This window comes from Xiphophorus hellerii, chromosome 8 (assembly GCF_003331165.1).
Source record: "Xiphophorus hellerii strain 12219 chromosome 8, Xiphophorus_hellerii-4.1, whole genome shotgun sequence".
Classification (NCBI taxonomy): domain Eukaryota; kingdom Metazoa; phylum Chordata; class Actinopteri; order Cyprinodontiformes; family Poeciliidae; genus Xiphophorus; species Xiphophorus hellerii.
In genome coordinates this window covers 10341834-10355519 of record NC_045679.1, presented here as the reverse complement: position 1 = coordinate 10355519, position 13686 = coordinate 10341834, and the positions used below count along the sequence as shown (strand labels likewise).

Sequence of the window (13686 nt, the reverse complement as noted above, 5' to 3'; positions counted from 1 at the left end):
ATTCCCTTCACAAGGAGGAAAAGTCACAAAAAATGCTAAAGATGACTGCTTATAGAGAGCTGTATCCACTCCTATTAATGGGAAGTTGAGTGGAAGGAAACGAGTGGTAAAAAAAGGTGCACAATCATCTGTGCATGTTTAAATACACACATAGACTAGAAGTCATTGTCTTTACATAAAAATATATTCCAACTTACAGTCGACACTGACATAAAATTTGATCAGGAAATGTATGCTTAATGTAGAGTAAAATTGGAATATTGATTCTTCACAAAGAAACTCAAGTAAATTAATGAACTCGTGATTAACTCTAAGTTTTGTTGACCTAAAGAGTTTTTTTCTTGGGATGAGATTTGCGTTTGTAACATTTTATTGGTTGTTGGAAAGACTTTATTTAAGCAGTTTAGTGGGACAGAGCAGCAAAGCGTGTGAAGCGGAGGGTAAGGAAAGTGACTAAAGCTGTCCTGGACGGTGGGCTGAGCTAAGGCTGCACGCCAATCAAGCTCAAGGCAGGTAGAGAGATGAAGGGAAAGAGAGAGAGAGAGAGAGAGAGAGAGAGAGAGGAAGGCACTCACAGGGAGAGGGAGAGGAGGAGCGCGAGATTAGGACAGCGCGTGGCAGCGCTGAAAAGAGGGATAAAGCCTGCGCGAGCGTCGCAGTTTACTCACATCTCACGAGCGGGTTCACGCCACAGTTAAAGAAAAAACTCCGGTACTTTCAGCGCGAACTTCCGGGAATTACCTGAGTGAGAAAAAATGAAAATGTTCCTGCTGCGTGGGATAAATCGATCCAATTTGTGACGGGGTAACTTATTCTTGACGCGACTGGGAAACCCCGAAAAAGTCAGAGGTAAGAATTGTTAATTTGTTTATTCCTGCTCTGAAGCTGAACGGTAAATTATCCCCGAAGATATAGTTCTTGTATCACTTTTCTAAACCACTTTGTAAAATTATTATTATTATTATTATTATTATTATTATTATTATTATTATTATTATTATTATTATTATTATTATTGTTATTATTTGTTAATTATAAATCAGCAGTTTACAGAGATTAGTCTTCCACCCAGGATATGGTTCAACTAACTGTTCTTCATAATCATTAGTTTGTATTTGTAGTCCGACGTATTGTTAGAAAATAATTACAATATAATAAATAATAATGAAAATAATGAAATACTCTTGTAAAAATAATAATAACTAAAAAAAGTTTTATGTTCTCGTGTCCAAAACTTCCTTGGTAATAGTTTTTTTTTTTTTTTTTTTCTCGCTGGAGGCCAATGGTCATTAAGTTTAACGAATTAATGTTCCAGGTTTTAAATTTAATGCACATAAACAAGGGGCTGTGCTATCGCTTTAAATTTTAAGATATTAGATATATATTTCTTGCTAGTTACCAGCCCTCTGCAGCTTAGGACTTTTGTTATTTGTTTTTTTTTTCTTTCTATAAAACCAATAGTTGTCGGGCCTCATAAAGTCACTGCAAGCAAAAATCTTTTTAAGGTGCTATCTGTTTTAAATTCAAACAACTAAATGATGATAAAATTTGTTTTGTCAACCAGCGCCTGAAAATTGAGATATGATTTAAATTCAGACTGAGCTAAAACTGAAAACTGCTTTTGGCACATTGTAGCTACCCTTCAGACAAGGCATTAAACAAATAACACTGAACAGCACGTAGCCTAAATAATAAGTAATTAAAAATAAGGATAAAATAACAGAGACAAGTTTATCATCGCATGGTGATTATTGGCAGATAAAGTGAGTCTTATTTGAGTAGTCCCTCATTAGAGACGTTCACAGGTGATGGACTGAAGTACTTCATGTGTCCTTTTTAACGCAGACATTTTTCTGACTGTTTCGGCATGGTGAGCTTTTACTTTTATTACTGTCATTATCATGCATATTTTTAAAAAGTTTTTTTTTTTTAACCAGCAACAAAAACGGAAGCATGAACCAGAGGACCAGATATCATGATGCAGTGAGCATTAGGGAAAAATAAAACTGACTTCAAACGTAATCAGTTGCTGTTTAATTTCTGCAAAACCATCGGTTGCAAGCTGCTTAAAATTGCATCATTTTGAGGTGTTCTTGAAGCACTTTAGGAATATTTTAGTTTCTATATATTTTTCTGTCATAAAAATTACTGAGTGGAAGAAAGAACAAATTGAACTATAAAGTTTTCTTATTCACTATATTTTACATAACAGTATATTTTACATAGAGAATTTATTTTAAAAACGTTTTACATTTATTTAATTAGGTTGTTAGATGTAATAATTTTCCAAATAATTTTTAGGAATATGTGTTTTTCTTGTCTTCTTTCATTTTCTTCTCAATCGACAGCTAAAACACACATGAGTAAAACTTCATAAAGTTGTAAAAAAATATTTTTGGATAAAGTCATTAATTTAAATCCTGAAGATGAAGGTTTTGTAAATAAACTTTTTGCACTTTTTAAAACAACTTTGTTGTGACAATTTTTGGAATCATATGTTCCAGTTCAAAGGAAAATTAAGAGAAATTAACTGGGATTTTTTTTGTTTTACATATTCCAAGGTTTTCTAAAACACATATTAAAAATATATATTTTATTTGACATGAGAAATCAGAAACATTTAAATGACAATGTTATACATTGTGTCTACATTTTCATCTCCTTACCTTTTGTTTTCATGCTAATAAACTCATCAAAATCAGTGTATCTGTGGCAACAGTTACGCAGTGTGCACATAAGTTTAACAAGATTATTTATATATATTTAAATATATATAATAATGTGACAATCACGTTTCTTTATTTCCCTTTTCCAACAGGTTCAGCAGCAAAAAAATTTATTCCAAGCATGGACAAGGCTCATCTTTCAAGCCCCAATGAAATAATAATGACAAACTCAACAGGCTCTTATCAACAGGAGCCTCTCACTCCACCCAGGCCTGCCCATCTGCACTCCTCATCCTCTTCATTATCCTCCCCTTCCCCTTCATCCTCCTCTCCCCTCAAACCCAACCAGGTGGGTCAGGTCATCTTGTACGGCGTTCCTATTGTGTCACTCGTCATTGACAACAATGAGAGACTTTGTCTGGCACAGATTTCAAACACTCTTTTGAAGAACTACAGTTATAACGAGATTCATAACCGCCGAGTGGCCCTAGGGATCACCTGTGTCCAGTGCACTCCAGTTCAGCTGGAGATCCTCCGTAGGGCCGGTGCCATGCCCATCTCGTCACGCCGGTGCGGCATGATCACCAAGCGTGAAGCCGAGCGCCTGTGCAAGTCCTTCCTGGGAGAAAACTCACCCCCTAAACTGCCCGACAATTTTGCCTTCGACGTGACACACGAGTGCGCCTGGGGTTGCCGGGGTAACTTCATACCAGCGCGGTACAACAGCTCCAGGGCCAAATGCATCAAGTGCTCCTTTTGCAACATGTACTTTTCTCCAAACAAGTTCATTTTCCATTCTCACCGCACACCAGACGCCAAGTACACCCAACCTGATGCTGCCAACTTCAACTCCTGGCGAAGGCACCTCAGACTGACAGACAAAATTCCACCGGATGAGTTGGTTTACGCATGGGAAGATGTCAAAGCCATGTTCAATGGAGGTAGCCGGAAGAGAGCACTGCCGTCATCTGTCCAGTGCGCTTCCATGGGTCCCATGAAGAGTCTCTCAGGTACAGTGGTACCTCATATGATAGGACCTGACCTGGGTGCACAGAAAAGAGCCCGCTTTGAGGATGAGGATGATCTGGACGGAGGCAGCCTCTCTCCTCGTAAAACACCACGCAACTACCCTGTCATCCCTGTCCCAAGCAAAGGCTTCAGCATGCTGCAGAAGTTCCCCCCTACGTCACTCTTCCCGTCCCCTTACCCCTTCCCTGCGTTTGGCCTCTGCCAGCAGAAAAAGGAGGACAGTGATGTTTCAACTATTCAGAAAGGGCCAGGGCTTTCGGGTCTTTTATGGCCTGGCCGCAAAGACGCTTTCTATCCTCCTTTCTGTATGTTTTGGCCCCCGAGAGCAGCTGGGGGGATTCCAGTCCCTACCTACCTTCAGCCTCAGCCCAGCACCCTTTCCACTCTAACTGAAAACCCATCTCTCAGGCAGGCCTTTTTGGATCTGTCAGATCCTAGTGATGCTGGAACTGTAAGCAGCAATGGGAATGCTGTCAGTGCTGCTATGGCCCCCAGCAATGGGACCACCACACCAAGATCCGGGTTGTTTGACACTGAGTGCACGACAGCAACCCCAGACCTTCGCCCTGTGACGTCAGAGGGATGGCTGAAACTTCTAGAAAACCCAGCTCTCCAAACGAGGAAGCCCAGCTATGGCTCTGCCTTTCGCCCAGTTGTCAAGGATGCAGAGAGCATCGCCAAGCTCCACGGCAACAGCGGAGGAGTCAACGGAGCAACAGATGAGGACTTTGCAGTCGTGGTTCCCGGATCAGACCGACACCAGCGGCTGTCGCCCACCAGCAGCTGCAGCTATGGCAGTGAAAGCGGAGGTGATGGGGAAGCAGAGGGAGCAGAGAGCGAGGAAGAGGGTGAAGTGGATGTGGAATCTTCAAAGCAAGAGGATGAGGAGGAGGAGGGGAACTTCACAAATAGGCCGCCACAGACTCAGACCAACCTGTATCTCCCTGTTCTGAGTGACAGTGCTGGAGAGGAACGAGGGAAGGACAGGGGGAGTGGCGCAATTTTTCCCAGCACCTCCCCGGGATCCTCCTCGAATCCCATTGTACAGGAGTCCCCCAGCCTACCTGCCTCTCCACACGCCAGCTTGCCTCTCTCCAGCTCCACCCCACCCCACCGAGAGGACACAGCTTACAAAAACGTAAATATCCCCACAGGCCACTTTAGCTAATTATTATTTAAATGGTGCCGCAGTCAGGCAGTGCTGTGATCTGCATAAGCAGATTGATAGCCTGGTTTCTCCCTGTAGAAATTGAAACAGTCACCCCACTCTGATCTCAGCTAATAGGCCTAGACGTAGATTGTTTAATGGACGCAGTGTGTTTGTTCTGCCCCCGTCACCCCAACCTGTTAGGGCAGCTCTAATCTTTAACCTTCTGACTCCCACATTAACGAAGGCCCTGACAGGATGAAGGAGAGATAGAGGGGGAGTTGTCAAGACTGGCTAATATTAATTTTGAACCAGCTAACATATTTACTGTAAATATTGCATAGCACAAACATTTCTTAAGAAAAAAAAGTAAAATCAGCATCAGTTAAATTAATGCCAACATTTATTTTAAAGAAAACTGCCTACAAAACAGAAGAAACCTTTATAACTGCAGTAGGCCAAGAAAATTGCATTTATAAATAATAATAATAATAATAATAATAATAATAATAATAATATGGGGGTTTTTTTATCAAAGTTTTTACATAGTTCATGTAAATGAAATTCTTATCTTTTTTTTCCAGGCTCAGAAAAATCGAGATGAAGGACTACCTGCATATGCAACCAAAGACAATTCAAGCAATTCGGGTGAGTGCAAGCATGTTGAGTATTTTTTAAAGGTTGTTTTTTACAATTCTAGAAGAAACTTATTAGTTGTTGATGTGTTTTATATGGGTTAGTTATCGGCTTTTCTTCAGGAAAAATTGCGAAATGTCAAGTTCCCAATTTCAGTAGTGACAAAAAACTTAGACAAAAGTTTCAGAAATTACTATGACTTTTCAATTAGCTGACTTACTGACTGTACTTATATATAATTAATAGATTAATAAAGTGATATATGAAAATAATTTAGAAATGAAATTATATAACTATAAAATATTTTTGTACAAGAATATACATCTCCTCCTCATTCCAGAATTGACTTCTGCTGTGCTGAAGTCATAGGCTCCCACAGCTTCAAATGTTTGCCACCTTCATCAGAAAAAAAAATTCTGCACTGTTTTCATCTAATCAATTCTGATCAGATGCTGGAATCAATTGTACTAATTCCCTTTTGTTTAATTTCTTGTCTGACTCAGTTGTTACCATCCTTATGAGGTTTCATTTGTTAAACTCATCTCACAGAATGACCCTTTTTCCTGAGGAAAATATCCTCTGTGCGTTTTCTCAACACTGAAAACCCCACTCTGTGGGCGCACTTAGTTATCTCCATGTGTCCGGATAACCAGCTCAACCAATGGGCCTTACTGAATCTCCCATTTTCTGTCTTTCTCTCTCATTTTCTCCCAGATGAAAACAAAGAGCAGAGAAGTTTCTTTGTGCCTGAGAGTGAAACCTCAGCGCCTGACTACTGGAGAGAGTGCACAGGTATGATCAAACAAGCTAAAGTGATAAAGAGCAGCTGCTGTCAGATCGAAAACAAATGAATAGCATTTTAAAAGGGAAAATTGGCTGTAAATTTAATTTCTGTGTTTTAGTTTAATTCATATTTGGTTCCCTATATTGCACCCTAAATCATCACCCAACCCACGAGGAAACAATGACAAGGTATTTAATGAGGAAATAAAGGTTTGCATAAAACTGGTAATGCTGATTAAATTTCTCACATGGTAAAACTAGGACATGATGTTCAAACATTACACTTTTTTTCCTATTTTGTTACGAATGGCACTCAGGATGCTTAACGCAGTGAGGGGAAAGCTCCTCTGTATTCAGATGTGGAGTTAAGGGATTTATATAAATACACACAGAAATGAGAAAACAGCAGAGAGCTGCTCCTGTCGCCGCTCTGCCGCGGCAGCTCTCTGTCGCCTGCAATGTTACTCTTAGGGGGGCTGTTACAGTTCAACAAGAAAACATCAGCTCAGAGATAAGCAGCGCGCCGGCAATCTCCATCCAAGGCCCATATCTTCGCCAGCATAATTGCCTTTTTTCCCCTTTCTCAGCGCAAAACAGCCCTTCCCGTTTGAAAAAGATCACAGCTTATTGCCTTTTTATATCTGTCAGGAAGACATTAAAAGTGCTTTATGACATCTGTGCCAACATTTATATCTACTCCCACCCCCCCTGCACATGCAGACATCGTAATGATCCCCGCGCATAATGTATAATGTATTTCAAAAAATTACACGAAACAAATTAAATGAGACCACCTTTCCCCTGATTGCCAAATGTCTCCCTGGGCGGTGGGAAGCTCTACGTGATTAGAAGGCCTGATTCCTCCGAGTCCCACCACCACCCTCCCCCCTCCACTGTCTTTACACTCTCCCTCTGTTTCTAGGGAGAAAAAATAATCTAATTTTCCATTTATGTAATGCAAACCGCCTTGGCTTTGACTATTCACGGTTAATTGACTGTCAAACGAGGTTGTTATCCTCGGGCACTGTCTGCAAATTTGCTTGTCAAATGAGACAGAGAGGGGCGAGGAGAGGAGAGAAGAGAAGAGGAGTGGAGGAGAGCTCTAAATGGGAGAAAGAGGAGGAAGCATGGGGAGGCTGAAGGAGCCAGGACTCGAAATAACTGGAAGAGAATATACATGTTGAGGGGACTGGATTGCTTCATTTAAGCCAGAAAATGCCTCATTGTCACATATGCATGCATGCATGACAATGCAGACAAATTCAAACAGCATGTGATGGAGTTGTTTAGTACAGAGTCACAAAAAGTTCTAAAGAGTAGGTTCATTTTTTAGTACCTAGAAACTAAATGTTGCTGTTCAAAAATAATAAAATTATTTCATTCTGGTGAACATTCAGTTTAAAATGTTCAATATTCTTTGTCTAGAGAAGGGGTCAGCAGCACTATTCTATTCGAAAACTCATTTTTCTGCATGACCTGCATGACCCTTTAACAAAAATACTGCAGCTGTATAAAAAGTGATTCTTTTATGGTGCATTTTAGGAACTGTACTTTTTAGACTTTTAGATTTTTAGAGAAATAAATGTTTACTACAGAAAAGGACTGCCCATATTTCTGTAAATATTTAAGAGGCACATTGAATCCAACCCAAGGACAAAATATTAAACAGCTTAGCAAAATAATTAAAACTGATTTGTTAGTGTAGGGTACCTAACATCCTATGCTAATAATGCCATAATGTATTTGTTATTGACTACATGTAACAAAATTTCTCAGCTCTGTCAAATTTGGCTAAATTTAGAATGCATCAATGTAGAGGGCCGAGAAAGCCGTGTTGCAGACTCTTGGGATAGAATTATTTTTTGGCTATCCTGATATGATACTGCAACAGTTGTCAGCACTTTTGCTGCTGTTTTTAGCACAACTTCCACACTCTTTTCCCATCTCTAAAATTCAGTTTACTCCAAGAAGACAAAAAGATGGACAAATTAGTTTTTTGGCACCCATCATATAGAGCTCACAAATAATTGGAATAACATGATCACCGGCTGAAAAAAATGTAATCTTTAATTGAAGTACATTTATTAAGCGGTGGGGGGGAAAAAATCTAAATTAAATATCACCAGAAACACAAGCATTGGCAATAAGCCCTTACATAAATGGAAGCAAAGCTTTTTGAATGATTTTCTTTTACTGAATTTTGGTTTCCCCAGGGTTATGAAGAGGGAGGCTTCTTTCTTAATCAACAATATGCACACTGAGCAGGATGGAAAGAGAGGTTTAAAAAATACCCAAAATGTGCTACAGCAAAGAATAAAAACCAGTGGGTGGCCAAGTCTTCTTTCTAACTGTTAAGTATGGTAGAAAAACTGTCATGTCAGGGCATTTTTCTCTGCCAATGGCTCTGAGAACCCTCTTACAGTTCATGATGTCATATTGTCTCTTTGACACAGGACTCTGAAGAGTTTTTACAGATTGTAAATGTAAAAGATCCCGCTCTCTTTGTATGCGCCAATCTTGTGTAATGTTATGTCACATCTTGGCAGCAGGAGTAACAAGACGTTTGCCATTTGTGATTTAGTTAAAAAAAATAAATACATTTTCCCAAAATGTAATTTTTTTATATATCTATTTTTTTATGCTAGTGCCTAAAATAAGAATTTAGTTTAAGAGTGTTTATACATCTTTTCCCTGGTTACTGTCACTTTTGCACATGTCCATATGTATGATCTTTTCTTGGTCCTTTTTATATTATTATTATTTTAAACGTACACTGGCACCCAGAGGCCAGAAGATGAATTACAGCACTTTAGAAAACGGGTGAAAAAATGGCAAGAAAGTCAAAATTACAAAAGACCTTACATAAGATTGAAACATTTTGGAGTCTTCACAAATATTATTATATTGTTAAAAAAATAGAACTTTCTTCATGTCCTTCAAAAGCTGTTATGTTGCTGCATCTTCAAGTAAAATTTAACATCAGACTTAACTGGTTTCTCTTCCTTGGACCATCTTCTTCATTCTCTCTGTAGTGATTCATCTAGTCTAAAAATGGTCTGTGCATTTGGACTGTGGTCCATTATCTCAATATCACCTATACATGTCAATAAACCAATAAAAATGTCCAATAATTGTGAGAAACATTTCCACAAGTTTTTAATTAGTGAAAACTTGGAGTTATGTAACCTGTTTGTTGAATCAATCTTTTTTTATTTTTAGGGGATCAGAGCAGAGGCGCAACCTCTCCTGTCACACTGAAGAAGGATGTTGAAAATATGGAGAAAGGTAGATGTTCTTTGATTTATAAATATGTTGGACAACATTTTAGCAAACTAATTATGTAGGCATTCCTATCATTTCTCCCAGTTACCTTAAGAAAAGTTTCATGTCTTCCCACGTTTGTTGTCTTTATGTAGAAGAACTTCAGAAAGTTCTCCTGGAGCAGATCGACTTCAGGAGGAGACTGGAGCAGGAGTTTCATGCCCTAAAAGGAACTTCCCCATTTCCTGTCTTCCGTAAGTCTTTTTTAAAATTATTATATTAATCTAAATGTTTATCTAGTTTTCATTCCAAGACTATTTTTATCATTTGTCTATTTTAGCTCCCTAAATATCTCTTCTACTTTTTTCTTATTCATGCTATCATTTTGTTGTACCTTTTAAAATTCCATATATATATATATATATCATCTGATACAACCTAATTTCATTTGTTGCAATAAAGTAATTTTCTGCAAAATGATAAATGTTTTACACCAACTTTTTTCAGATAATTTTCAAGATCAGATGAAACGAGAGCTCGCCTACAGAGAAGAAATGGTCCAACAGTTACAGATGGTGAGAATCCGTAACTGCTCAGTACATTACATGCTGATGCATTAGATACTGAACACTAATAAGGAATAGACTTTGAATGACTAATAAATCATTGAGTTAAAAACACACTGAATACTTTTAAAAATATTAAGATGAATTTCCAGGAAAGTTTCAATACACTCCAGTACAGAAGGGAAATCTAAAGTCACGGTGAAACCGAATCAGAAATCAAACTATAATAAATCAGGATTCAAATCAACACTAGTTTTGTTGTTTATTTGTCCAGCAAAAGACAAAACCAATCATGCAGTTCGTCTTTCATGGGTGAGAAGTTCCTCTGCAGTCGTCTGATTGTTTCCGTTGACATCAATCACAGGAGCAGCTGGCAGATCGGCTGACAGATGCTGTTTGTCTTTGTTTTCTGACACACGACTCAACTGTGTTCGCTCATACGCCTGTGACGGCGAACTGTGCATGCACACCAAAGCCCTCAAACATGTGCACACACACACACATGAGCAAACTACATCTGTGTGACTATAAAAGCAGAAAACACAAACACAGACAACAGATTTTTTGCTCATTTGCGAGTGCTTGTGTGCGCTAAAGTGCACGTCTGCACAGTAACTGACAAATGTCTCTAGAAGCAGCAGATGGATCAGTCTGAGAGTAATGACACATTAATTTCACACAGACATTTAAATGAACTTCAGAAATGTATAATCTCTGTAGTGTATGTTGAAATTCAAAACCCTTTCTTGTTTTGGCCTTAATTGCCAATTAAAATTTTTTGTCAGTGAAACTATATTAATGTCAGAATGAGATAAAGCATAAATTTAGACATTGTGCCGGGTTTAAAGTAAATGCATTTTATTAATTGATTCTTTATTTGTCGTTTAGATTCCCTACACCAACATCATCAGAAAAGAAAAGATCAGCCCTCATCTTGGCAAGTAGCTGAAAAGGTAACTTTATTGAATTAACTTGATGAATTCCATAAAATGGTGAGCATAGACTAACCTCCAATTTTTGTTAAACTCAGTCAAACATTACCAATTATTTATTTGAAAAAGTGTGTAAGCCGAATTAACTTTTTCACATAACAACAATCCCAGTGTATTTTACTGAAAGTGTTTGTGATGGACAGGCAAGGAATATTGCAGAATTGTGAAGTCAAAGGAAAATGACAAGCAGTTTTGAAAAATTCTTTATAAAATCTTGTGAAAATGTGGCTTCTGTTATAGTTTAGCACTTCTGATTCCAATATTTTGTAGCCTTTTGCTGCAGTTATATTTCTTAGTCTTTTGTGTTAATATCCCTACCAAGTTTGAACAACAATACACTAAAATTCCCATATGGATTTTCTGTTTGAATTAGGTTTAAATTCTGACTTGGCCATTCTAATTCATAAATGTGATTTCATCTGAACCATTACATTGTAGCGTTGATTGTATGTATGACTTGATAGTATTTTGCAGCAAACTGTTTATTTTTTTTAAGTCTTGCCCTGTGTTTACCTTCATCCATGTAAGCCATGGAAACATCTCATAAACTATGCACATGCAACATAATCAAATATTTCTGAAATATTTCTGATGCTTTTTCTTCCACTTCACAATCATTAGCTACTTTGTGTTAATCTATCACACAAAATCCCAACACATCTAAGTTTGAAAAGTTAAATGGTTATAAATATCAATGCAATATACTATAAGGTTTTACATTTAGCTTCAAAATGGTGATAAATTACTAACACCCAACAAATTAGCCTTTGGTTTTTCCACATCAACATTTGAAAATATAGAACTAATGTATAAATCTATATTGAATTTGATAATTAATTAAATTATAAATTGCTTCATTCACAGGGTGAATCATTACGATCAACTGGACGAAGCTGCTTGGACTTGTGAAAGTCGCATATTTTTTTCATAAAAGGCACATACTGTACTGACATAAAAGGAGGTATACTGTAAATGAACAAAACACCAACATTAAGGAATTCCAATGCAATTATATATATTTACACATTTTTGGGATTTCCAAGGACAGTAATTGTTTGACTCATTCCTTCAATTCTTCTGAACTCATTTGGATGACTTCATGCTGCTTTTGTACCAGCATGTTGGTAAAAGTTTACCAACTGTTTCATCTTCTCTTGGTCAACTTTCCCCCCCTCACACTCCCGAATTAACTGAACTGAAAACATCTGGATCAACGGGATCATTCTTGGCATTTTGCTATTGCAAGATTTCGAGCTTCATTCAACCAGGACCAAAGCAAGCACCTGGATGAAGAACGTCAAAAAGGTGGAGAGAAAATGCTGAAAGACAGGGGTCACTTGTGACTCTCATTGCTGTTGGTCGAATGCACTGGACTGCTGTAGCATTGGCATCACCAACCAGAGAGCCTGAAGAAAAGTTCCCCTTATTAAGTATCAGCATTTGGGCCCAAAGAGATTCTTCTTGGCATGTTGATCTGGGACCAGTCCTTTTGTACACAGATCATCATTGTTACCAATTATCAGCAAACACATGTGATACAAGCTCTGACTGATGTCTAAGTAAGGTGCAGAGCCAACAAAAGAACAAAACATTTTACATTTTGAATTCCCAAAAAGGGTTTACATGCTGAAAATGTACAGTCACCATCATTTCTGTAATGTACAAACAATGAATCACTGCAGATGTAACGCCCTTGTCAATATTCAATGTATCACACTTGTTAGTACATAATTTATTTATACATGCAAAGTTACCCTAAAAAATGTATTTCATTCACTATCATATTTATTCTGTATGAGTTTATAGGAGCTGAAAGGCATCAGATTTTTACCACCTCAAGAACTTTAAGTGAAAGTATTATGTTACCATCAGCTAATAGATGCTGATCAGGTAATTGTAAGGCCCTCTCCAAGCACCTGGTTAATGTATGGCCAGCAAGGAGAAGACTGCAGTTCATTCTTGTTGTGTATCTGTAAATTACTTCACCTAACTGTATAAATCATCACACATGAGAGTATTGAATCTTACAGTCTTTTTATGTGTTTATTTATTTATAATTTGAAAATAAAATCCTGAGACCCTTGTTGTGAAAATATTATTATAGATTTTAAAGAAGTTGTAAGCGACTCAATAACAATGATTATTAAGATGGTGTGTTTAAGTGTATGTAAAAAAAAAAAGTACAAATGACATCTCCCCCACCTGGTTTATAGAATGAATGGATGAAGTTGTCATCTACTGATATGTTATTATTATAACCTGTTAATGCAGATGTATTTCAAAATGTTCCTGTAGTTTCTCTACTATGTGTAAATAAAAAAAATCTATACAAAAAAACACAAGAAACTGTTGAAGTGTGAAATTTGCAATAAAAAAAAAGTTAAGAAGAACTTATTTTTGCAATTTATGAAGACATCTAATCTCCATGACCAACAAAATCAATTACAATTAACAGTGTCCATCTTATTAGCTAGGAGCTCAGTGAACAGTCTTCTGCAAAGATCCATCAAAACAGTTTTGTTGTCAAAAATCACCTCTTGACACGATTCTTAATCTTACTGGAGAACTTCAATATTATTTTTAGCTTTTAAATTTGGTCCATACAT

At 37.5% G+C, this 13686-nt stretch overlaps 1 protein-coding gene across 1 annotated transcript; it reads left to right on the top strand.

Moving 5' to 3' along the window:
• Window positions 1–238: 238 nt before the first annotated feature.
• Window positions 239–13412, top strand: skor2 (SKI family transcriptional corepressor 2). The gene is made up of 9 exons (XM_032568968.1): window positions 239–849; window positions 2819–4833; window positions 5427–5490; window positions 6193–6270; window positions 9481–9546; window positions 9678–9776; window positions 10030–10097; window positions 10977–11041; window positions 11945–13412. The coding sequence occupies exons 2-8, from the start codon at window positions 2848–2850 to the stop codon at window positions 11031–11033; spliced, it is 2418 nt and encodes an 805-aa protein (XP_032424859.1). The 5' UTR covers window positions 239–849; window positions 2819–2847; the 3' UTR covers window positions 11034–11041; window positions 11945–13412.
• Window positions 13413–13686: the final 274 nt, after the last annotated feature.

Coding starts and splice junctions, on each gene's coding strand:
- skor2 (XM_032568968.1), top strand. CDS start 2,848: ATGGACAAGGCTCATCTTTCAAGCCCCAATGAAATAATAATGACAAAC. Junction 4,834..5,426: donor AGGACACAGCTTACAAAAAC/GTAAATATCCCC, acceptor TTTTTTTTCCAG/GCTCAGAAAAATCGAGATGA. Junction 9,777..10,029: donor TTCCCCATTTCCTGTCTTCC/GTAAGTCTTTTT, acceptor AACTTTTTTCAG/ATAATTTTCAAGATCAGATG.